This window comes from Dipodomys spectabilis, unplaced genomic scaffold, assembly GCF_019054845.1.
Source record: "Dipodomys spectabilis isolate Male_0828 unplaced genomic scaffold, ASM1905484v1 ptg000076l, whole genome shotgun sequence".
NCBI lineage: Eukaryota > Metazoa > Chordata > Mammalia > Rodentia > Heteromyidae > Dipodomys > Dipodomys spectabilis.
Window position 1 is genome coordinate 1935653 of NW_024870753.1, and position 26449 is coordinate 1962101.

The 26449-nt window shown below is 43.8% G+C and overlaps 1 protein-coding gene across 1 annotated transcript; it reads right to left on the reverse strand.

Moving 5' to 3' along the window:
- Window positions 1–296: 296 nt before the first annotated feature.
- On the reverse strand, window positions 297–25720 carry Ppp2r1b (protein phosphatase 2 scaffold subunit Abeta). Its single transcript, XM_042682794.1, has 15 exons — window positions 25548–25720; window positions 24772–24862; window positions 23989–24089; window positions 19837–20069; window positions 19359–19506; window positions 17305–17460; window positions 16459–16573; window positions 15738–15808; window positions 15059–15193; window positions 13357–13530; window positions 9671–9731; window positions 3394–3548; window positions 2895–3037; window positions 2246–2337; window positions 297–1825 (listed from the first exon to the last, which is right to left on the reverse strand). The coding sequence occupies exons 1-15, from the start codon at window positions 25659–25661 to the stop codon at window positions 1809–1811; spliced, it is 1806 nt and encodes a 601-aa protein (XP_042538728.1). The 5' UTR covers window positions 25662–25720; the 3' UTR covers window positions 297–1808.
- Between the last annotated feature and the right edge of the window lie 729 nt (window positions 25721–26449).

Here is a 26449-nt window from a genome sequence, read left to right on the forward strand (position 1 = left end):
TGGGCACTGTCCCTGAACCTCTTTGTGCTCAAGGCTAGTGCTGTACCACTTGAGCCACAGAGCCCCACTTCTAGTTTTTGAGTGGGTAATTGTAGCTAAGAGTCTCATGGGGACTCTTCTGCCCGGGCTGCCTTTGAACCACAGCTCTCAGCGCTCAGCCTCCTGAGTCACTAGGATGACAGGCGTGAGCCACCTAACTACAGGCAATTTACGTTTACAATGCAGGCTGATCATTTCTAATTTATATTTTGTTCTGTTTTTCTAAGGTAAAACAAAATTGAAAGCATTTACTCAAATTCAGTTTATATAATTGTTTAATAAGTTATATAGGTGTCTTTGGACCTTCACAAAACAAAACAGAGCTTAGTTGATTTAAAAGAGGCAGTAAATGAAATGAATTCCAAAACCAAAACAGTAACTAACACCCAACTACAAAACAAGAAGCACTGAGAGAAAACTATACTATAGTAAGACCTCATTAACTAGAATTTGTTAGCCACACAGTTTGATTAGGTGAAAAACGCGTTTATTTGCAAGAAACATAAACTCTCATGAAATATAAATGCATATATTTCAAGGATTAAAAAGCACAGTCTTCAGCAAAAAAAAACATGGGAGCTCTTAGAGACCCCCAGGGAAGCATGTGAAGTAACTGCAAGTAACTGCGTGGGAGCTGCATGTCTGCTGGCAAATGACACGCGAGTTTTAAAACTGGTGACGTGTATGAACAGGCTTCTTGCAGGCTATTCATTTGCTTCAGCGAATCCTTTAGCCCAACTTACTACCTTAAATTCCAGGAGGAATTAATGAGGTTTTACTGTAAAAGTAGAAAAGTAAACACTTCAAATAAGATTCCAGCATCACCCGTACCAAAAAATTAGCAACGAAACCTGAGTTGGAGCGTGACATCCGCACTGTGGGGGGCAGACCGGGCAGTCTGGGAAACCCGCAAGGTGGGGTGGTGGGGTCCAACACTCATTCCAAAGACGAACTGCAGTCCTGCAGCTGTAGGACAGTACAACTACTGCGCTGTAGGAGGACCACGGTGGAAGCTCCTCAGAAGAGAAGAGAGAATTTACGGCAGTCACAATGGCAAGCCATTGAAATGGTTAGGTGTCAACGTCACACATTAGCAGCAAGATACATCCAACACTTCAAGTTTCTCAATGTCATGATTACAGACGAAATCAAGCAAATACAAAGCAGATCAACCAACATGTTAACCCTGAGTTTCCACACTCCCCTTTCCTGTGAGACACTGGAGCAGCCCATCAGAACCCAGGAAAACGTGGTTTTCATTACAGTGACATCTCGATATATCCCCCAATAGAGAATTTATAAAATAAGTTATCCTAAACCATTTACGTTTAACTTTGGAATGATGGAGAAGCTCACACAGACCTATGTAAACAACAGGAGAATCACCCCGCTCCAAGTCTGCGTGCACACCCATCCAGACTTTGCTCTGGACGGGAAGCGGCTGGGGCTTGATCCAGAAGCAAGGAGGCAAGAGCCCAACAGTGCAGGAAAAATCTTTAAGAGACAATCACGAGCTGACTGTGCTATCAGGAATTAGGAAGTATCAGTCAATAGGAAATCCTGAAATAATTATCCCAACAAAGAGATGAATAAAAACAATCTCATTTCATCTTTAGAAAGTTACTGGAGTTTGATTTCTTCTATGTTGTTGCCATTTGCTTGGAAGAGATCTTGAAGGTTTTCCATTTTTTTCTCCTCCCAGGTTAAGAACACATTGACTAGAAATCTGTGATAATTATTTAGTAAAGGCTTTTCCCTCTTGTTGTTCATTATGCCAACGCCAGAACTGGAAAATTCCAAACAAAATCAAGGTTAGTGGTACAGAAAGCTCAAGAATGCTGGATGAATTTTCAGCATCTAACAATGATCCAACAACATGAGAGCAAGACCTTCTCATCGTAGTCAATTTCTTCCTATGGCTGTGGTCTGTCCTTTCGTTCTCCCAGGCTAATCATAAGTTAAACTTGAAAGACTAAGTGAAAGTCCAAACTGAAAACTGTTCCTACCAATGAGAATCATAACCCCACTCAGTCCTAGACAGGGAACTGAGAAAATGGCCTGTTCACCTAGGGCCGCATGGAAGACCAAGAAAGTTCCAACCGAAGAGGGAGCTCGGCATCCCAAGCACTTAGCACCCTCGATGCTGCCAGTCACTTCAACCTCCTCCTTCCCCAAACCCCACTGACATGAAGGCAGAAACACATACCGCTTATAGCTTCCTGTGCAAAGTACTTGACGTCCATGTCTTCATCCTGACCTAACTTCTGCAGCACCGGCTTCACTTCTCCCTGCAAAGCACTAACATGCAAAAGTAGTATCTGTGAAACAATCCGGGGAGCCCCGGGGTGATTTTTAAAGGTTAAAGTAAAAAACATTCTCTAATACTTAGGATCAGTAAAACTGGCTTCCGTCATCTATGCATATATAGAATGTATATACAAAAGTCAGAGTGCAAAGCCAGGTGCCGGTGGCTCACGCCTGTAATCCTAGCTACTCAGGAGGCTGAGATCTGAAGACTTCGGTTCAAAGCCAGCCAGGGCAGGAAAAGGTGTGAAACGCCTATCTCCAATAAACCACCAGAAAACCGGAAGTGGCGCTGTGGCTCTAGTGGTAGAGCCCTAGCCTTGACCTGAAGAGCTGAGGGACAGTGCTCAGGCCCAGAGGTCAAGCCCCATGACTGACCAAAAAAAAAAAAAAAGTCACAGTGCACACTCCGAAAAATGATAGCTAAATTACTTTCTTTAGAGAAGTCCATATTTTAGGTAAAGTAACAGTCAATGAGCTTCGTTTAAGCCATTATTCCCAACTACAAGGTATTAAAATATACTTTTAAAATAAAAATACTGCAATCTTACTTAGCATCTAGAATTGGTCCAATCTTTTGGAGTGATTTGGCTACATTGAAACGAACATTTGCCACTTGGTCTCCTGCCATTTTTAAGACGATGGGCAGCATTTGCTTGGTAGTTATTTCCCGACCACAGGCTTCTGCCAGCGCCTAGAAAATAAACATGGTGGCACATTTAAGAGAAAAAAATCCAAAATTGAGTGAGACAAATAATAACATTTCTGACAAGAAATTGTTTCTAGCATGAGGCACACAAGGACAAAAGGCCGGAAAACTCCACAAGGACTCATACTACATAGCAGCTTCTCAACCACTACCACCCAATTTTAGCAGGAATTTAAAAATCAGCCTTTTCTCTCAGCTCCTAAATTGTCCACATTAATCCATATAGTACATATATCCAAAACAGAAGTTAGTACATTCAAACAGAAATACAGACATGTAAATGATACCCTTATTATTGCTTTAATGCCCAAACTTATCAAGAACAGGGATATAATACTCACATTAATGCAGAATAGAGTGGTCATCCTATGTAAGTAATTGGGGTCATTCGCCATTACTAACACTTTAGGAACGATGGTATTTTGGGCCCACTCTGTACCAAACTTCTGAACTAATTTCATGAGGTTATTGGTAGCTGCTTCCCGGATGGCATACACTGCAGAAGGAAGTCAAAAACACCTTATATGACTGACTTTATCAGCGCAGCCACATTGCATTTGCTTACACTGACATCAAATATGGGCCAAAACAAAACCTCTGTGAACATGCCCCTTGCTACAACTCATACTGATTAGCTCTCATAATACTTTCAAAATGTGTATGTCAAGGAAAGAGACACCAAGAGCTCATTTGTACACATACTCAAATATTACCAAATACAAGTGCCTAAGAGGTATTATGTGTTACAGAAAGAAAACACCCATACCATGCCTCTTTTTTTGTAAAAGTTACTGTAAAGGTGAAATACAGAGGGGTTACGGTTATATAAGAATAAAGAGTTTGGACAATGTCACCCCTTCCTCCACGCTCCCTCAGCCATAACTTTTTTATCAGACTCCAAGAAGTCCCGTAGAATAAGACTGGTGATAGTGAAGTGTGGCGGTGCGGGCTGAGGAGCGTAGGGACGAGGGACCGGGGAGGTGAGGAAGCTGAGGGGAGACGCGCTGTAGTGGGTGCTGAGATTAGAATTATGGAGGGCGTGTGATAGTGGAGAGAAGAGGGGAAGAAAAAGAAATGTTCCCAAGACATAAAGGAAAATGCGAGAAACCTGTGTGACGCAGCGGTTAGTTACAGTGGGCCGGACCACAAGGCATTTTGAAAGCTACAGTTAGGCTTGATAAGGAAAGCAATGATGGGTCAGATGAATTTTTTTTTATTTTATTTTATTTTATTTTATTTGAAAACATACTGTACAGAGGGGTTACAATTACATGGGCAGGAAAATGCATACATTTCTTACCAAGCATTGCAGCCTCCTCCTTTGTTTACCCTTCACCTCCCTTAGATGAATTTTTTAAAGCAAGCTTGTGACATGATATCCAGTGGGTATTTTAGATTATTACACCACTGGTACTACTGGTAACTAAATCCAGTATTATTGGAGTCAATAACTCAGTATTCTTGGTATCTAAATGGCAGGTGTGTCAAAGAGAATAGCTGAGAGAAGAATTCAACACACACATAAGCCAGGCACCAGTGGCTCATGCCTATCATTCTAGCTAAGGCTGAAATCTGAGGATCAAGTTCAAAGTCAGCCCCAGCAGGAAAGTCTATGAGACTCTTATCCCCAATTAAGCACCCAAAAAACAGAAGTGAGGGTGCAGTTCAAATGGCAGAGTGCTAGCCTTGAGCACAAAAGCTCAGAGACAGCACTCAGGCTCTGAGTTTAAGCCCCAGTCCCAGCATATGCATGCATGCACGCATGAACACGCGCGCGCGTGCACACACACACACAAATAAAATGTAAGACCAACTTGTTCCTTTTGCATTAAAAATGTGTAGGTACTAAGATAGCAGATGTCTTCTGTAAACAAACACCTACCTAAATATCTAGTAATTCTACACAAAATGGTTATAAATACCAATCATAAAGGTCTAAGCTACTATCCTCTCAAAATACGTTGCTACATCATCTCTAACAAAATCAGGCCTTTATCACATCATTTTGCAGACCCAGAAAGACCCAAAATTTGGACAGGGGTGACAAGTCAAGGGTGGTAGGTGTTGATGGTTTATTTCACCTCTCACCTTGCAGCTCCAATGCTCAAGGAAGGGCAGAAATGCCACCCTAATAGGGCCCCAATCACAGCAACCTAAATAAGCTGTTAGACCAGAAATAGCCAACTTTCCCAGCCCATAGAACCTTCAGAGCATTAACATTAAGAACAAGTAAAACAGCTAAGACCAGTAACTATACAATTTACTATCAATTCCGACAAGAACAAAATCTCCAGAAGCCACCGATCTCCATCGGGAATGCCCGAAAGCATTCTCCAAGCAGTGAGCTGTGCAAGCCCCCCCCATCACCAGCATGACAGCCCAAACCCTCCTACGCTCTTCCCTCCACGGTGGAGCTAACCAGAGCATCTGTGTGTTTCCTCTAATTAATGTGCTTTAATATGCCCAAGTCTTTTCTCACCATAATGTCATTCTGATAGGAAGGGATCCCATTGCCAGAGGAACCAGAGTCTGAGCACGCACACGCTCAGCCTGGACCAAGACCTTAACTGCACTCATCTCCACAGTTGGCCAGTTGCCTACTATGTTCTTGGCTCCTCTCAATTCTGTTGTCAGAAGAATGCAAACCACCCCACAGCTCTGCCTGTTTTCTCTCCCTGTTTCGTCTGTCTGCCTGTGTCTCCCACACGCGAGTGCATTCTCTCCCGTTCTCCTCCCCCACCCCCAGGTCAGACTAAGCAGTGAAGGGTTCTTTAAATGTCTCTCTACGCTCCTCAACCTTTACTTTCTTTTTTCTTCTGCAAAAAGGAACTCCCCAGGCTAGTGATAAAATTCAGTGGCAGAGTACTTGCCTAGTGTGGGATAAGCTCCCGCCTTCTGAGCCCTGGCTCTTCACTCTCCATGACCTTCCCTCTCTCCTAGTGCTGGGGCGTCAAACCTCAGGCACTTAGTGTGCTACACCAGCATTCTAGCACTGAGCTACAATCAACCTTAAAGCTGGCCCCTCTGATCAAAAAAATGTCCACTCAATCACACAAACATCCGTAAGTCAGTCTTTCTCTGGAATTTTGTTGTTTTTTTTTTTAACAATATTGCTTTTTTTTTTGGTCGGTTATGAGGCTTGAACTCAGGACCTGGGTGCTATCTGTGAGTTCTTTTGCTCAAGGCTAGCTCTCTAACTAGTTTGAGCCACAGCACCACTTCTGGTTTTCTGGTAGTTCATTGAAGATAAGATTCTAATGGACTTTCCTTAAGGAACATCAATCCTCAGATCTCAACCTCCTGAGTAATTAGGATTACAGGCATGAGCCACCAGCATCCAGCCTACAATATTCTTGTTTTATTTTATTTTATTGTAAAGGTGATGTACAGAGGGGTCACAGTTATAGCTCAATTACCAGGGGAAAAAAATGTTTCAAAATATAACTCATCAGGGGCTGGGAAGGTGGCTCAGTGGTAGAGCACTTGCCTTGCATGCCTCAGGCCCTGGGTTCAATTCCTCAGCACCACATAAGCAAAAAGAAAAAAGCCAGAAGTGGCGCTGTGGCTCAAGTGGTAGAGTGCTAGCCTTGAGCTGAAGAGCTGAGGGACAGCGTCCAGGCCCAGAATTCAGGCCCCACGACCAGACCCAAAAAAAAAACAAACAAACAAAAACAACTATATATATATATATATATATATGTATATATATATATATATATATATATATATATATATCAGTGATCACTACGTAACACTTTCCTAAAATGTAAAGGCAGCATTTTGTCATGTTATAAAGCACACTAAAAACACTGAATAAAATGCAAAAGCAAAGCAACAGAAAACCCTTGTGAGTCACAGAACAACTGCAGAATTCCCCATTTTTAGAATCAAAGAATGAGATCCACCCCCACTTTAGTATACTGCTTCAGCAAACAAGGATCAGAGAAAAATAACAAATGAAAAGCAAGCCTAGATAAAATGAGCATCAGGAATTAAATTCTTTAAATTCTTAGTGGAACAGAAGAACTTTTAAAACTGCCTTAAGCCAGGCACTGGTGGCTCACGCCTGTAACCCTAGTTAACTGAGGAGGCTGAGGTCTGAGAATCAAGGTTCAAAACCAATCTACAAAGACAAATCTGAAAAAGTCTTATCTCCAATTAACTAGCAAAAAAGCTGCACATGGAGGTGTGGCTCAAATGGTAGAATACCAGCCTCAATGGAAAAAGCTAACCAACAGCATAAGGTCCTAAGTTCAAGCCCTGAAACTGGCCAGAACAACAACAAAAAAGTCCTGCCTTAATCCAGTGTCAGTTCAAGTATAGAATGATCTGTTATGACATTCCCACTGTCAATAAATATTTATCAGAAATACATTAATTTTAAACACCCTTTAAAGGAAAGTTTTTCCTGTAATTTAACACATTTGTTATCTGACTCCTCCCAAATATCCAACCGTAAGTATGTTCAGAAGAAATATACAGAGATGCATCCAGTTTTGTTTTGTTTTGCATCCAGTTCTTTTTTTTTTTTTTTTTTTGGTCAGTCATGGGGCTTGGGCGCTGTCCCTGCACTCTCCAGCTCAAGGTGTGTGCTCTACTACTTAAGCCACAGTGCCACTTCTGGTTTTCTAGTGGTTTATTAGAGATAAGAGTCTCACGTGGACTTTCCTGCCTGGGCAGGCTTTGAACCGTGATCCTCAGATCTCAGGTTCCTGAGGAGCTAGGATTACAGGCGTGAGCCACCGGCACCCGGCTGCATCCAGTTCTTTTTTTTTTTTTTTTTTTTTTGTCGGCCGTGGGGCTTGAACTCTGGGCCTGGGCGCTGTCCCTCAGCTCTTCAGCTCAAGGCGAGCGCTCTACCACTTGAGCTACAGCGCCACTTCTGGTTTTCTGGTGGTTTATTGGAGATAGGAGTCTCACAGTCTCTCCTGCCAGGGCTGGCTTTGAACCGCGATCCTCAGATCTCAGGTTCCTGAGGAGCTAGGATTACAGGCGTGAGCCACCAGTGCCCAGCTGCATCCAGTTCTTAAATGCAGCATATCCAGAGATACATCAGGTGCTTAGATACAGCATATACAGAGATGTATCCAGTGCTCAGATAGATACAGCATATACAGAGATACATCCAGTGTTCAGATACAGCACATACAGAGATGCTTCCAGTACTCAGATACAGCTTTTACAGAATATTGTAGAACTCAGACAGGACCCACGAAAACATGGAACCAAAGCACAGACAACAGTGTCACATGACACCTCAAAGGCGCTCAATGGAACAGGTCTAAGGTCACACTGAAGCTGCCAAGTTTGGATCTGGGATCTGGCACAAAGAGTACGTCTCTACCCACTTCTGTCTGGCAAGCAGGAGGACATACACACATGCATCTATCTGAACCTCACCCAGAAAAGTCACATGCTCCTTGCTGTGGTCCTACCCGATGCGTCCCGAGTGCACACTCTACTAACACCATGGCGGCAGCAGTCAGAAATAAGCAGTCAGCCTTCCATTCACCAAAACTGGGAAGAGCAGCCCTGTCTACCAGGACATGCCTGTTGTCTCCCACTCTTAAGAATCATAAATCACCATCTAACATACTCCATCCATGGTTCACCTCAAAACGCCAAGCAGCCATTTCTGTGTGTGTGTGCAGGTATGTCAGTACTGGGCTTGAACTCAAGGCCTAGGCGCTGTCCTTTAGCTTTCTCACTCAGGGCTGGTGCTCTACCGCTTGAGCCACAACTTTACTACAAGCTTTTTAGTGGTTAATTAGAGATCCGCATCTCACCACTGTCGTCCTGCCTGAGTTGGCTTCAAACCTAGATCCCTAGATCTCAGCCTCCAGAGTGGCTAAGATTACTGGCACCCAGCTTTAAGTAATCACTCAGGCTTTTCCTCCAATCAGCCTGGTCAGATGAATCTGAAGACTCCATCTTCAACTAAACAGCAGTTGTATCAAGACTTTCATCTACTACAATCCCTTTTCAACCCTGACACCAATGGCAAGCTTAAGATCCTAACGTAAAAGAGTAAGAGCCAGACACGGCGGCTCAGGCCTTACTCAAGCCTCGATGGAAGGTGGAGACTGGGAGATAGTTGTACAAGGCCAGCCTAGGAGTGTGCGTTTACACGACTCTCCCAACCAAAGGCTGAGCACAACAGCAGCTAACTTGCCAGTCAACCCACTGACAAAAGGAAGCATCTTAGTACAGGCCAGCCCGGGCGTAAAGTGGTAAACCTATCTCAAAAATAACCAAAGCAAAATTGGGTTGGCAGTGGTACAATGCCTGAGTAGGAAGCACAGGCTCTGAGTTCAGACCCCAGCACCAGCAAAAGGAAAAAAAGTACATAGCGAAAGAGACAGGAAGAGAGAGTAACAGCATAAGTAAGAAAGAGGGCAAAGAAGCCACTTACTGGAGAAAACAGATTTATAAAATATAAACTATGGGAAATCTGTAGTCAAACAAAGCTATGTGGAATTTACTCAAAGCATCACTGCACTGTAAAGGCGAAACATACAGCGTTACCAGAATTCCGTCCTAAAAGGAAAAGGATGAACATGGTGGGACCCTGGCGAAACCCTGGGCTTCCCGCTGTAATCTATTATGTCATCTACTCACCATGGTCCACAAGCCAGGCCATACATAAAGAATTCAGCTTTTCATCAAAAAATTCCACACCCTATGGATACAGAACATTCCATTAATACACATCTCAAAAGGTCAGAGACCAAGATTCTCTACTTACATTACACAAAGATTACCTGAAGACTAATAAACATTGGCTTACAATCAAGCTGAATTCATGAAACAGCCAGAAAAGGAGTACTATGGGATTTACAAACTGTAAATCCATTTTACTGGATAGAAATCATGAAGGACCTAGCACCGTGGCACATGCCTATAATCCAAAAGCAGGAAGAATGAAAGTTGTGGCCTGTATGGGATATATTGAGATATATACCAAGACTCTGTCTCCAAAATAAACAAACAAACAAAACAATAAAATCCCTCCTCCTATGTGACTAATATAAGCTAATTTTAATAAAAAGAAAAGACACAAAGAAAAGCTCAAGTAAGATGGCATAGGCCTAGCTAAGTAGAATAGGGCAGTCAGAAGTCAGCCACACACTGCAAGAGAGTAGGAAAATACAATGCAAACAGTGTGCCAAACAAACATGGTAAACAATGAATTACCAAGGAAAACATCTGTCAATAAATTACCAGTTGTCGTCTCTTTTTGGTTAGTATCATTAACAAATCCTTACGGATGAAGCAATTGACATCAAGATGTCCCTGACTGCCGGGCACTGGTGGCTCACGCCTGTAATCCTAGCCACTCCAGAGGCTAAGATCTGAGGATTGAGGTTCAAAGCCAGCCCGGGCAGGAAAGTCCACATGAGACTCTTACCTCCAATAAACCATTAGAAAACCAGAAGTGGCGCTGTGGCTTACGTGGTAGAGCACTCGCCTTGAGCTGAAGAGCACAAAGACAGCACCTAAGTCCAGAGTTCAAGCCCCACGACCAACCAAAAAAAAAAAAAAAAAAAAAAAGAGGTCCCTGACTGAAGGTGGGCATTAGTGACTCACACCTGTAATCCTAGCTACTCAGGAGGCTGAGCAGCTAGGCTGAGATTGGGAGGATTGTGGTTCAAAGCCAGCTTGGGCAGACAAATCTGAAAGATTCTATCTTCTATTAAATAGCAAAAAGCAGGATTGGCAGTGTAGTTCAAGTGGTAAAGGCCAGGTAAGCAAACAAGCTGAGTGCTAGTGCAAGACCCAGAGTTCAAGCCCCAGAACTAGCGCGCGCACACGCACGCACACACACACACACACACAAGACCCAGAGTTCAAGCCCCAGAACTAGCACGCACACGCACACACTCACACACACATACAGACACACAAGGAAGAGAGGGAGGGAAGGAGGAAGACAATTATGTGGATACACACACACACACACACACACACACACACACACACACAACTGAAGAGGTTTGGGGGACAACAGGAGAAATTAGCAGAGGAAGGGAGGAAGGGAGGCACCAGCTGACAGGGCGAGGGCTCCAGTGTGAAGCCACACCCAGCTCATCTGCACAGACTTCTCAGGGACGACTTTTGTACCAGCTGGTGAGCACTGTGATCCGTACTGTCCTGGCTCCTTCCTTCTGAGGTCTAATATTTAATCTTTTCATTCTCTGAAGTCTATAAAAGTTCCTGACCAGTGATGAAGTACTTTAAATAGATGAAAGATCAAGTTTCAGATGATCAGGTTTTGGCAGAAACGTAAGACTATTACATCTGAGCTCAAAGATCTCTTCATTTCAGGGTGAAGATTTTCCTTCTTGATTTCTATTTTTTAACTGTGTATTTACTCATATTTACTCATGTTTACTGGTCAACTGGCTAAATTATTCAAAATCTTTACGTATTAAGGAAAGTGAGAATACATAAGACAAAATGTGTCTGTAATTATTACATGTCACCCCTCCCAGGAATAAGCCAGTCAAAGCCTGGATTCCATACTGCTGGGTGTAGTGAGACCTGGGAGACCTCCAGGTGGAGACAGAGCAGAGGGTGAAGAAATGGTATTTGGGGTTGGAGGCATGGCTCAGGTGGTAGAATGCCAGCCAATGAGAAAAAGTGTAAGATACTAAAAAACAAAAAATAAAAAAAGAACTCGTGCTGGCATTCACTTCCCAGACAGCTGTTTCAGTCTTCAGCAACCCATTAGCCACGGCTGCTTTCCACCCCACAGAATGATCCTAGAGAGTCACAGCCTGGGAGGGACAATGGGCAGGGTGACAAGATGATTTCTCCTGACTCTCAAATATGCTGACCACTTTGGCAACTATTCTGAAGAACAGAACACCTCGAATTCTATACAACATAATGCTGCAGACATCCAGAAGATACATGTTCATGAACTAAAGGGACCGAAATCACTGATATAAATCCACTGGTCAGAGAAAGAAAAAATAAACCTCACGCTGTGATCTGATAGGATCAGAGCAGGGCCAAGGGAGGGATACAAACTGGAGTCCTGTCAGCTCTAACTGACATATGAGCTTTCTCATAAATACTCCTGCATTCTTTTATTCAACAATCAACAAAGGCCAATTAATCAGGCTTTGTAGCAGCCACTAGAAATGAAACACCGAACAGTCCCTGCCCAAGAAGTAATCACTAGTCAACTCTCCTCAATACACAGTAAGAGTATAGTGCTTTCGTTACAATGAACTTTCACACTGACTACATCAGAACAGTTAACAGCACGCTACCAGCAAGAATAAGGACCTATGGCCAGTCACAGTGGCTCACACCTGTAATTCTAACTACTCAGGAGGCTGAGATCTGAGGATCACGGTTCAAAGCCAGCCTGGGCAGGAAAGTCCATGTGAGACTCTTATCTCTAATAAACCACTAGAAAACTGGAAGTGGCACTGTGGCTCAAGCGGTAGAGCGCACGCCTTGAGCTGAAGAGTGCGGGGACAGAGCCCAGGCCCAGAGTTCAAGCCCCACAACCGACCAAAAAAAGAAAAAGAATAAGGACCTATGAAACTTTTAGATCATCTAATGGAAAGGAAAGAAAGCAACAAATGTGACTATAAAATTTAGCTTTGAAATGTTAAGCATAGGAAGTGGTGCTGTAGCTCAAGTGGTAGAGTGCTAGTTAAACTGCTGAAGAGCTCAGGGATAGTACCAGGCCCAGAGTTCAAAACCTCCTCCCCACCCCCAAAAAAAAAAAAGAAAAAAGGAAAAATGTTAAACATAATGGTTTCAGAATAAAACTAATAATAACAGACAATATGATAAAAAATGTGGACTTGGCCAAAATAATTGAATTACAAGCTTATCTACATAGGTTGTTCCTCAACTCGCATCAGAATTCAGGAAAAAGTAGTTTTTAAGGACATTTTGCTTACAATATAGGTAACCAGAGATGCTTCTTAGAACAAAAATCAATCTAATTTATCTTGAAACCATACTTCATTTTCTTTTTTATAAATTAGTCCTTTGGCTTCAAATATTACAAGATTTATGATATAGATACCATACCAAGAAATTCATCATATTATACATGACTTTGATTATGGTGGCAGTAAAATGAAATGTGTTTATAGCTATAATACTTTTCTAACACCAGTTAATGCTCTAACGAAAATAAAAGCCATCCGGTAAGTAACATAGAAAAGCATGCTTTCACACATCTAAGTAAAGTCATAAGACTGTTTGGGCTTCTACTTGCCATGGTTAAATCTCCATTATCTGCACTACCCTTTAGTTTCAAGAGCACCTATACTCACCAGCTGGCCCGCAAGCAGTGGCATATACTCAATGATGGCCAGCCGGACCCTCCACTTGGCATCTTCAGCCAGTTCCACAATGGCAGGAAGGAGAGATTGAGAGAGCTGACGGATCCCGATCACTTCATTGACACAATCCAAATTAGAGATGATATTCAAACGAACTTCAGGACACTATAAATAAACAATTCCAAAAAGATCATACATAAATAATGGCTCACGCCTGTAATCCTAGCTACTTAGGAGGCTGAGATCTAAGGATCAAGGTTCAAAGCCAGCCTGAGCAGGAAAGTCCGTGAAACTCTTACCTCCAATTAACCACCAGAAAACTGGAAGTGGTGTTGTAGCTCAAGTAGTAGAGTGCTAGTCTTGAGCTGAAGAGCTCAGGGACAGCGCCCAGGCCCAGAGTTCAAGCCCCACAACCAACAACAACAAAAAAAATCATGCCAAATATTCTTCTGTCATAAGATTAAAGAGTGCTATAAAATGCCAGGAGCCAGTGGCTCATGCCTATAATCCTACCTATTCAGGAGGCTGAGACCTCAGGATCACTGTTGAAAGCCAGCCCCGGCAGAAAAGTCCATGAGACACATCTCCAATAAACCACAAGAAAACCGGAAGTAGCGCTATGGCTCAAGTGACAGAGGGCTTGCCTTGAGCTGAAGAGCTCAGGGACAGCACCAAGGGGCCCAGAGTTCAAGCCCCATGACCAACCCAAAAAAAGTTCTATAAAGCACTGATAGGTAGGAAAAAAAGGGGGATATAACTGGTGTATATGACTGGTGTGTATGGGTATATGACACATACAAACCAAGTACAGCTTACAAAACAGTAAATACTGAGTACATATAACCTCTGTACCTATCAGGTACATCCGCTATCTGCCGCGGCTTATAAATCTCGGGCAGGTTATTTTATCTCACTGTGCCTCGGCTTCTTCATCTGAAAAATGAGAGTAATAAGATCTACCTCATTAAACCGTTGTGAGGATTTCATTTCACAATACATAGGAAGAACTTAAAACCATGCTCAGCACGTATCTTTCAAGAAATATTAGCTATCATTATCTAAGCTTAAATAAAAGATAATTTTTTAACAGTGACTCATGCCTATTACTTTTGCTAAATGGGAGGCTGAGATTAGGAGAATCATGGTTCAAGGCCAGGCCAGGCAGAAAAGTTCCTGAGACTCCTTTCTCAACAGAAAGCTGGTCCCAGTAACATCTGCCAGTTATGAAGCCTAGTCATGAAGCCTAAAATAGGCAGATCAAGGCCTAGGCATATGCCTGGGCATGAAGTGGGATCCTATCTAGAAAATAACCAGCACAAACAAGGGATGGAAGCAGGGCCCAGCAATAAGAGCAGCTGCTGACAAGTAGAAGACTTGAGTTCAAGACCCCAGCACCACTAAACAAATAAAATACAGATACTTTTTTAGCAAAGATATATTGGGTCTAAAGATACTGGAACAAGAAAACATAAAGCAGAACTCAAGCAGAAAGATGGATACACATTTTTAGGTTTGCGATCCTTATATCCATTTTCTGAGGAACCTTTACCTCATACCCAGAAGGAGAGTCTAAAACGTCACGCTATGGTTTTTAAACCCATTTCCATGTTTCAGTCCTATTTTAGTGAAACTCCAAGCCAAAAATCACATTAAATCAAGGACTATAAAGGCAATAGAATATATAACCACTCACCTCATCCTTTAACTGAGCTAAAAAAAGAGGTAGAAGATGTTCAATGGTATTCTCTTTACCCAGAATAGTAGACAATCCCATAATTACAGAAGCTAGAGCTGATTTGACATGTTGATTGGTATCAGATACTAACTCCTAAAATAAAACAAAAAGTTAAGACTTTTTTCTTTTGCAAGACTACAAAAGCCTTCATACATCTCCTATGGCACTGAGAGCCAGCACTATTTCATGAGACAGACATCTGTTAGATCTGACAGGCAGAAGTATCAAAGAGCACCTTATAAGAATAATAGTAATGTGAACCCATAAGCAATTAAAAAAAACAAATTTAAAACATCTGCCTTAATTATTCCATGTCCACCTTAAACTCCAAGAACTTTAAGGAAAAAAAAAAAAACTGAACATTCACCTTCATATAGTGAATAGTAAAAAAGTAAACTGAGGGGCTGAGAAGGTGGCTCAGTGGTAGAATGCTTGCCTTGCATGCATGAGGCCCTGGGTTCAACTCCTCAGCATTACATAAGCAAAAAAGGCCAGAAGTGATGCTGTGGCTCTAGTGGTAGAGTGCTAGCCTTGAGCTGAAGTGCTGAGGGAAAGCGCCCAGGCCCAGAGTTCAGGCCCCACAACCAGCAAAACAAAACAAAACAAAACAAAAAAAGTAAATTGAAGTTGCATTTACCTTTATATAGGGTAGAATCTGACTCATTATTATGGTCTCTCTACCTTCATTGGGCAAGTTCTCACAAAGTTCTGAAAGAGATAAATAGAAAAATTAGTGTTTTCATAGAACCATTTACACATAACCAAGTAAGTACCATAGGCTTTTCAACTATTGCAAGTTAAAGCAAATCGTATGTCTAAAACCAACCAAGGTCTTTGGACCCTTGCATACTAACTATGCCAATCTAGCCTGTAAATAAGCTTTTAGAACCAAGACAAAATGGCTGTTAAGTCTGTAAAGGAGCAGCTTTATATGCCACTATGACATTTTCATACTCTGAAGCATCTCTATTAACTGAAACACATTCTAAGATTTTAAAAAAGAGCCGTGGATATTAAAAAAAAAAAAAAAAATACCAGTGGCTCAGACCTGAAATACTAGTTACTCGGGAGGCTGAGCGCTGAGGATCTAGGTTCAGCTCAAAGCCATGAAGACAACTCTAAGACTCATGCCAACCCAGGCAGAGAGACTCTGAGAGACTCTCATGTCCAATTAACCAGTAAAAAGCCAAAAGTGGAGGTGTGACTCAAGTGGCAGAATACCCGTCTTGAGCAAAACAATCAAGTAAAAGCACAAGGCCCTGAGTTCAATCCCCAGTACCAGCACACACACAGAAAGCACCAAAATGACTGACAAAAACTGAGTAACAAAGATTACAGCATGAATTTAATTCCAGAACCTTTCACTTTATGGGCAGCAGCTGCTCGGACTTCAGCTTCACAGTCTTTAAGTAAGTTCTGAAAAGCTGGGATGAGGTCATTTAGGGTGATTTTAGGACCCACAGCTTTCTGGAGCTAAAAAAAAAAAAAAAAAAAAAGAGTTGTATACAATTTTCAAGTATATTGTTACATTTTCCATTCAAAAGAATCCAGACACTCCACATACAACAGAAATATGAGTGTTTTCTCTTGAGGTTTTTAATACTTAAAAATGCCAATATAGAAGCCGGGCGCTGGTGGCTCACGCCTGTAATCCTAGCTACTCAGGAGGCTGAGATCTGAGGATCGCGGTTCAAAGCCAGCCCGGGCAGGAGAGACCGTGAGACTCCTATCTCCAATAAACCACCAGAAAATCGGAAGTGGCGCTGTAGCTCAAGTGGTAGAGCGCTCGCCTTGAGCTGAAGAGCTGAGGGACAGCGCCCAGGCCCAGAGTTCAAGCCCCACGACCGACAAAAAAAAAAAAAAAAAAAAAAAAAAAAAAAAAAAATGCCAATATAGGTCAGGCATCAATGGTTCATGCCTATAATTCTAGCTCCTCAGGAGACTGAAATTGAAGTATAAAGGTTCAAAGCCAACCAAAATAGACAAAGGCTTGAGACTGTTATCTACAATTAACCAGCAAAAAGCCAGAACTGAAGGTATGGCTCACCAGCTGTGAGCAGAAAACACTGAGCAAGGGAATGACGCCTAGATCTCAAGCTTCAGTACTGTCACATGCTCGTTCTCTCGTTCTCTCTCCCTCTCTCCTTCTCTCTCTCTCTCTCTCTCTCTCACACACACACACACAGCCAATGCACTAATTTTACCTCTGAAAATTTGTCTGCTACCATATAGCGAACTCGCCAAGATTTATCTTCCGCTGCTTGCCTAAGCGTAGGCATGACCAAGGTCTCAAGGTCATCTTGAGGGAGTAACTGGGCAATACTGACACAGGCTTCCACAGCCAGGAGGCGCACTGAATCCTAAAGGAACACACAGAGTTCTATGTGACATGAAGCAGTGCTGCTACAGGTGTCGTTTCAGAAAAAGAACAAACAAAACACCATGTGTAATTTCACGTCTTTATGTCTGAAAATGGCTGAATGGCTTGCTCCCTTCACCAAGAATGGCATGTGAAAACCTAAAGAAACGAAGGTGTTATAGGAAGAACAGCAGATAACCTTGGCTGGAATTTTTACTAAGGAAAATGAAAGGCAAAAAGTGTCAAAGAGAACATATGTATGATCTATCTGAAGCCTAGTTATAGTAGAAAATGTAGGAAATGGAAATTACACTTACAGAAGTGATTTAGAACCGATCAAAGCAGAGAAAAGAGGCAAGGCCCATCACTTTGCAAGCTCAGTTTTCAAACTACTCAGCTCACAGTGGCAGTCAGAGGAGTATAGGCAGGAGACAGATTTGGAAAGAAATTCACAAAGCAAATAAAAAATTTGTAACCAAAAAAAAAGAAAAGAGGGGATGGGAATGTGGCTTCATGGTAGAGTGCTTGCCTAGCATGAAGCCCTGAGTTTGATTCCTCAGTACCACATAAACAGAAAAAGCTGTTAAGTGGCGCTGCGGCTCAAGTTGTAGAGCTCTAGCCTTGAGCACAGAGAGACTCAAGAGTGCCCAGGCCCTGAGTTCAAGCCCCAAGACCAGCCCAAAAAAAAAAAAAAAAAAAAGTTGAGGCTAAATGCTAGAGCAAAGACAGAAAGAGAGAGAGAGAGAGAGAGAGAGAGAGAGAGAGAGACATTAAGGGGATAAATGAACTCACACACAAAGTGCCAAATGACAATTTGACATCTCGTGCTCTTTTACCAATGGAAATATGCAAATAAAACTCAATCAGATTGGGGAGGTGGGGAGGAAAGGGATGATAGGGGAAAACAAACGAGGAGGTAACAATGTTCGATAGGAATTATACTCATTACATTAGTCATGTAACTGTAACCCTCTGTACAGTATTTTTACAATTAAAAACAAAAAAAAAAACTCAATCAGAAATTAGGAGTTGAGAATGTAGACTTGGTAATCATAGACATATAAGTAGAATATGAAACCCTGTCAATATATGAGCAGCAGGAAACATGAGGCAAAAAGAATGCATGAACACACGTACATCAGACACACGATCAAGAAAGACTATAGTGACTCTAGCTCTCCAAAACAGAAATCTGAAAAACTATAAATCTGCGATAACCGACTGCCTGCTCAACACATTCCTTCCTCCTATCCAAAGGAACAGGTAGAAAAGGCAGAACTAGGTTTTTGGCTATCCTACAGATGTTGTAGATTTTTTTTAGTGAGATCAAGTCAAAGAACTACTATCACTCCCTTCCAAAGCTCTGCATTTCCTCCCCCGTTCCGCTTTCCAGAATCTTCTCAGTCTTAGCAGTGCTCAAGTCAAAACTCTAGGTCTTGATTCCTGTTCCCCTAGTCTAATCTAACAGTGCTAAATGGTTTTGGCTCTGGCTCCAAACCATGCAGATCCCTCTCCATCTTCACTATTACCACCTGAATTCACGTCCATCATTTCTTCCTTGCTTTCTCTAAATCTCCTAACTGGTCTTCTGTTGTCTATTCGTATCTCCTATCCAAAAATGTAAATCATACCATACCACTCCTCTGCTCAAAAATCTAGATGTAGTTTCAATGAGTCCAGAAAAGAAAATCTAAAACTCTATACTATGGCTTAAAGATTTGGCCCCATGTGCCTTCCTTTCCAATGGTCTGGTTAAGAAAGAAACCTATGGACACCAAGGTGAGTCATACCAGACCAGGTTTTTGCTCATTTTGCAAAGTAGATCCTGCCATAAGAACCAAACCCTGTAAAAAAGATGTTTATAATATATCTGTAGCTCTTAAATATGAGTTGATTTACCTGTTCATCTGAAGCTAGATTAGTGAACAGTGGAACAATCTCAGTTTTCACACTTTCTAATTCCAGAACTTTTGCAAATTCACCCAATTTGGAAGCCGCGGCACGCCGTACCATTGGCGTGTCATCCGAGCACAGGGAGTGGAAGTGCCTGCAGCAGACAATAAGGAGGTATTTCCTGTCATTGCTAAGGGTTACAGATGCCCAAAACACACACACACACACACACACACACACACACACACACACACACAGTGTAGTCTCCCCTTACAAACATCAGTGATTAAGTTTCTACACATAAAAGGAACAAAAATAAAACACTGGCATATTCAGCTGCATGACTTTTGTTTTGTTTTGTTTTTTACAATGGCATCAACCCGACTATTCTACTTTGGACCACTCACTGGTAATAGAGTAGTAAGTAAACTGTCAACTGTGAGCCCACAACAGCCCCAAATACTAAAAAGGTATTATATCTTACTGTCTAATTTCTGCCCTGACAGCATTTGAAGCTCTGGGATAGCAAACACTGAACAAGCCACACGCAGATGTGCGAGAGGTGAACCAGTCCCCACTTGCGAGGCGTTTCACCAGAGGCACAAAATGGGCTTCCAGAGCAATGGGCGTGTGCTCCTGGGAGATCTGCCTCAGGGACTCCACAGCCTTGTCTCGAACCACGGTCTCTTCCACAGTAGCCAGACTTTCCAAAGGAGGCTGAACATCAAAAAGGAAAAGCAGAGAAGAAAACTTAGTAAATCTGGTTAGAGGCAGACTGTCACCTTTAATGAAATTGAAGGGAAGTCAGTGGGACATAAAGCCAGAATGTGAGCTACTTCGTACCAAATGGTTACTCTGAGTTCACGCGGTGATAACATATGGAACAGTCACCCTGAAGACACGACTTCTGTGGAAAAGCCAAGATCCCATGTCCCAGATGGCAATTCCCAGATGGCGTCTACTAATGACACCGTGGAAGAGACTTGACACAATATTATTACTGGAAGCTAAATCACTAAGTTTAAATGATACGTAGCCAGACTCGGAAAGGACATGTCTTTCCTTAAGACTAAGCACAGAAATATGACCCCCATCAGGTACTGCAATCACACAATGACATCCTGTCAGGCCGCTGAACCTACATCCTTTTGAGCAACAGCCTAGAGGTCCTAGAGGTTAAACCAATACTGTCTACCTGGAGATTAAAGTGACCCTGCCTACTAGGTCTAAGCCATCCAATTATCCAACCTCTAAAAGGCCAATATCACCCATATGCAGAAGGCTCTGACAGAAAAACCAAGTGAAGAGTATAGAGAAGGTAGGAGACCAGTTTGCTGCTTTAGAAGAAGAGTACAAAGGGATTGGTGTCCAGAGAAGGTTCAGCAACGAACATGACATGGCCCATTAGAAAGTGAAAATCAGGCTGGTTCTCTGAAGCTGTGCTCTTCTGGGTTTGTATTCAGCCCAAGTACATTCAGCACATGCTAAACTATGAAGATTAGAGCATGAAGTCCACCTGGAGAATTGATCTACAGAGTGCAGCAGAAGAGTAACAACTCAAAGGAAAGATGTGTACCCATGTAATAAGGCATTTCAAAAATATTTGATACATAAAGCTCAATAGTTCTCAGCTTTCATAAAGAGTATTTCAAAAGCTTATTGAAAAGATACTGTTGGGGCTGGGAAGGGGGCTCAGTGGTAGAGTGCTTGCTTCGCATGTATGAGGCCCTGGGTTCAATTCCTTAGTACCACATAAGCAGAAAAAGCCAGAAGTGGTGCTGTGGCTCAAGTGGTAGAGCGCTAGCCTTGAGCTGAAGAGCTCAGGGACAGCACAAAAAAAAAGATACTGCCTTGCCTGGCATGTCTCAAGTGATAGGTGCTTGCCTAGCAAATGCAAAGCTCTGACTTTAAACCCCAAAATCACCAAAAGAAAAAAGAAGGAAGACACCACCTGGCTCTTACTTGTTGAGGTCTTTCACAACCTGTCCTCTGCCAACAGTGACTTCCTCTCATGCATTACCAGCCTAGGGGTCTATCACTACAAGACAAAGACTCCAGAGAACCTTGTTTGGAACTCTGCTCCCTCTCCAAGTCCTTTTCTTATGGACCTTTGATCACTATAGTAGTTTTGATTCCAACAAGTTTCATGTTTCCAAGACTATGAAGCTCCTTCTTCCAATAAATGATCTGCTGTACCACAGCAGATAAAACACAGGAAAAGGTTCCTTGAGGAGTTTAACTGGAGGAAATAACAGTCAACCAAGGCAACAATTAGTTGGTGACTAACACTTTGTAAAGAAAAAGAACAGAAAGAGGTGATAGGAAGTGGCAGGCTATTTCAAGTTGAATGATTAGGGAAAGTCAATTAAAGATGAGTTGAAGTTGTTTGCAGAGTCAGACACAGGAAGCTCAAAACAGCATCTCATTAGAGATAAAGGTTAAAGGTCAGTCTTAAGGAAACAATGAACCTGGCTTATTCAAAGAACAGAAAGAAGGAAGTAGAGCTATGGCTCAAGTAGTAGAGTGCTAACCTAGCGCAAAAAACCTCAAGGGACAGCACCCAGACCCTGAGTTCAAGTCTCAGGACTGGCACACACACAAAGAAAAGAAAGAAGACCAATACGAAGAGAATGAAGCACCAAAAAGGCACATGATACGAGGTAAGCTCAAAGAGGCATGTTACATTAAGGTTTGTAAATTATAGAGTCTAATTTTTTATAATCCACAGCAGTGATCCACAGGACTAGAAGAGATATTGTAAGTCAACTACAGATGCTCCTAACTTCCAATGGAATTACATCCAATAGACTCATCATAACTTAGCAATACAATAGATGAAAAATACAGTGAAACTCAACAGATGAAAAATACAGTGAAACCCAACCTATCAACCATCAGTCTGGACACAGAGAACCACGCACAGTACTGGTTTACACCTATGATCACGTGCCTATCCAGGGGCAGCCAGCTAGGCTGCACGTAACATTATTCTACTTGGGAGTATTTTTACCGGAGTCCCAGAAAAGATCAAAATTCAAAATTGAAATACAGTTCCAACTGAATGTGCAACATTTTTTGCACCCATGTAAAGTCAAAAGCTCCTAAGTCAAGCCATCACTAACATTTATAGTTAAGAAGTTACTGTAGTAATCTAAATGAAAGATCATGGTACTTTAGTAGGAAGGGAGGAGGGAAGGGACTATCGTAAAATATATGTAGCATCTGGAGGTGTTTCTCACAGATTAGATGTGGAGAAGGAATGAAAAGACTGTAGATAGGGATGCTGCTCAATGGTATAGTGCTTGCTGACCATGGGTGAGGCCCTGGGCTCACTACTTAACACAACCAAGGAGGGAAAAAAATACATTCTGGGTTTTAGCCTCTGTAACTGAGTAGATGGTGATAAACTAAAAGAAGCATATAGGAGGGGGAGAAGGGGAGTTGAGTTCTGCTTTAGGTATATTATATTTGAAGTACATGTTTTATATCCAGATAGATAAATCATATAGACACACATATCAATCTCTATAAACTAATTGGTATCTATACATAAAAAACCTCTGGGGTGCTATACAATAGTTGGAGGTTGAGTTAGAAATCGTGAGAGCCAGTATCAGGGAGAAAATTTAAAACACTAAGCATACAGATAATTTAAAGTGCTATGATAAAACAAAATTTCCTTGTCCAACTGCTAAGTTCCAGGTCATCCTTTAAAATCTAATTCAGGTATCATCTCCCAAGAAGTCTTCCCTGATGGCTCAAAGTGGATCCCTTTTGATTGCCTACTACTTGGGTACTTTGTATGGGGTTGCAGTTTTCCATTTAAGAGCTTGTATTTTTCCACTTAAGACTGCACAGCAAATATCTGTCTATACATAAAGACAGACTTCATTCCATTTGAACTGGTCTTCAACATTAATTGTAACTTACAATGTGCCTGATAAAGTAGGTTCCCAATAATGTGAAGTAAACTGAACTCATCAAAAGCAAAAATTACACAACTAAAAACAAAATATTGCTGGATGCTGGTGGCTCATGCCTGTAATTCTAGCTACTTGTGAGGCTAAGGTCTGAGAACTGTGGTTCAAAGCCAGTCTGGACAGGCAAGTCTGAGACTCTTTTCTCCAATAAACTACTTAGAAGAAGCCAGAAGTGCCCCATGGCTCAAGTGGTAGAGCATTAGCCTTAAGAAAAAGAATCTCAGGGACAGCACCTAGGCCCTGAGTTGGAGCTGCAGGACCAGCATGCATACACACACACACACACACACACACACACACACACACACACACACACACACACACACACGCTAGATGAAAATCCAGCATACACACACACACACACACACACACACACACACACGCTAGATGAAAATCAAAAAGTCCTGCTTCCAAGGGAAAAATTTTTAAATAATCAGATATTTTCCTTCCCATCTCTGAACTATTATGTGTACAGTACAGAAACAGAGAAAAGTTCTTTAAGTCAGCCAGGAAAAGAAATACTCAAATGTCTACATTGTTTTTTTTCTCACTAATTAACATGAGTAACAAAGATCTGCACAAAAAAGGCTGAAGTACACAGTACACCTCCTATACTATAAAGCTCTCAAGGCAGTAGGCAGTAGCTAAGTACTCACCAGCAGACAGTGGGCATAATCAGGACCTCCCACCAGGCCTGTGAAGTTCCCCAGTTGCTCAGCAAGAGCTAACAACACTTCATCTTCGTCATAAATCGTATCTAGAAAGGAGAATCAGCAGGGATTCATCAACCCTGAGTGGGACCCTCAATCAGAAGTAGGACTAGATTATGAGATGGTCCAGCCACACTCCTAACAGTACCATCTTCCCTCTCATTAGCCTATCTGAATAAATTTTACACTATTAGTAAGACTCATACTGTAGAACCAATTTAACTCCTAGCCAAATGGTTAATGTTTGAATCTATCTAGCCTTAACATTACTACATATATTTGTTCTGTTTCCATTGTTCAACTTAGTACCTAATGATACTGTAGGTAACAAACTTTAATAAACAAAGTTTTGAAAGTCACTGGGAAACAGAATGTCCATTTCCTTTTTTGCTTTTTGTGGAGGCACTAGGGTTTGAGCTCAGGGCCTTGAACTTACTGGCCAAGCACTTATTACACAAGTCATGCTTCCACATGCTTTAGATTATTTTACGGATAGGGTCTCTTTTCATGCCCAGCTAGGCCTAGGACCTCAATCTTCCTGGTCTTATCTGTAATTCCTATACAGCTAGGATTATAGTAGCGCCTCACACTGACCAGCTCATTAACTGAGATGTAATCTAGTTAACTTTTTGCCCCAGATATCCTCAAACTTCGATCCTCATGAAACCCATCTTCCTTGTAGTAGCTGGGATTACAGCCACTACATATAGTTTAAACAAAGACATATACCTGTAAGGAATGGCAGCAATTCAGTTCGGGTCCTTTCTACTCCAAGTGCTAGAGCAATTGTTGATAATTTCTTAATACTGTTCAGACGGAGCTTTAAAAAAAAAGAAAGAACATGGGGGGGGGGGGGAGTAAAGAAACGGCTGCAATTAAGATCAAAGGGTAAAAATGGTATACAAAGGAGGGTAACCTTTCGTTTAGATTTCATGCATAAGGAAACTCTGGAGTAACTCATCAGGGCAGAGACCTGGAAGGGCCGGGAAAGGAAGGAATGAATGACATCCCCGGGGCACTGAGAGTCTGTGAAGGAGAGTGCAGTGTCGGTGAGGAGCAGGCGGCCGGATTCACGGAGAAACGTTCCCAGGACGCTGACACACCGGGCAGCCCCGCTCCGCCTCTCTCCACGCCGGGAGGAGGGAAGAGGCATTCCCCGCACGCAGGGCCCCGCGGCCACCTGCGGCCGAGGCGCCGCCGCCGCTCCCCCGGCGCCCCGCAGCCTGCGCCCGCCCCCCGACACTGCGGGACGGGGCGGCGCGGCGCGGGAGGCACCGCGGAGGCGGGAAGCCGGCCTCCCCGGCGCCCCGGGGGCAGCCGGCGCCGGGGGCCCGGGCAGGGCGCTGGCCGCCGCAGCCCCCGCGGGACCGGCCGCCCTTCCTGCCTCCCCGGCCAGCCCCGGGGAGAGCCCGGCCCTCGGCTCCCTCGCCCTCCCCCTCACGGCCTCCTCCCCTCCCGCCACCAGCCCCGCGGGGCCCGGCCGCTCTCCGGGCCCCCTTCCGTACCTGCACATCTTCATTGCGGAGCTCGTCGATTAAAACCGCGATGGGGTACAGCGAGTCGTCCCCATCTCCGCCGGCGGACCCCGGGCCGGTCCCAGGCCCCGCTGCGCCCGCCATGTTCTTTCTCCTCCGGCTCGTCGCCGTCGCCCGCCCCGCGCCAGGGCCCCGCCCCGCGCCAGGGCCCCGCCCCACCCCTGGGCCCCGCCCCACGCCAGGGCCCCGCCCCACCCCTGGGCCCCGCCCCACGCCAGGGCCCCGCCCCACGCCAGGGCCCCGCCCCACGCCAGGGCCCCGCCCCCAGGGCCTGCCCCAAGCCCCGCCCCGCGCCAGGGCCCCGCCCCACACCAAGGCCTCGCCCCGCGCCTGGGCCCCGCCCCGCACCCGGGCTCCGCCCCACATCAAGGCCCCGCCCCACCCCCGAACCCCGCCCCTCCAGGCAGGCAGCCCTAGGGTTCCCGCACAAGCTAGGCGCAGTTGCAGAGGTCAGGTCCCTCTTCTGATGGTGGATACCTCCGCCGGACCCCCATTGTAGTTGAAGGTGTGAACCCCAGAAGAACGATGGGCTGAGGAAGCGAATGGAACCCTTCTGTCCCTTCCCCAGCCGAAAGAAACAGGGGCAAGGATTCATCCTGGCCGTGGTGGCCAGAGGGAGCCAGGGACCCGAGTGACACGGGCGGCGGCGTCGCGGGACTCGGCGGGGCTGGGGCGGGGCCAGAGGCGCGGAGGGAAAGGGCTGGGCCTCTCCGCCCGCGTGCTGGCCCCGGGCCCGCGGGGGCCGGCCCTCTCCCCCGGGGTATCCAGCCTCCCCGCCCCCAGCCCCTCCACCCCTTCCTCCGGCCTGCGCGAGAGAAAACGCACCGTGCCGTCCAAACTCCCCAGTCAATGTTGTTTCCCTCGTGCAAGCT

Bases quoted from the DNA above. Each gene is read 5' to 3' on its own strand.
- Ppp2r1b (XM_042682794.1), bottom strand. From the start codon at position 25,661: ATGGCGGGCGCAGCGGGGCCTGGGACCGGCCCGGGGTCCGCCGGCGGA. The intron at 24,863-25,547 runs GTACGGAAGGGG...TTTTTTTTAAAG, and splicing joins TCCGCAATGAAGATGTGCAG to CTCCGTCTGAACAGTATTAA. The intron at 15,809-16,458 runs GTTCTGGAATTA...TATCTCTTTCAG, and splicing joins TGCTGCCCATAAAGTGAAAG to AACTTTGTGAGAACTTGCCC.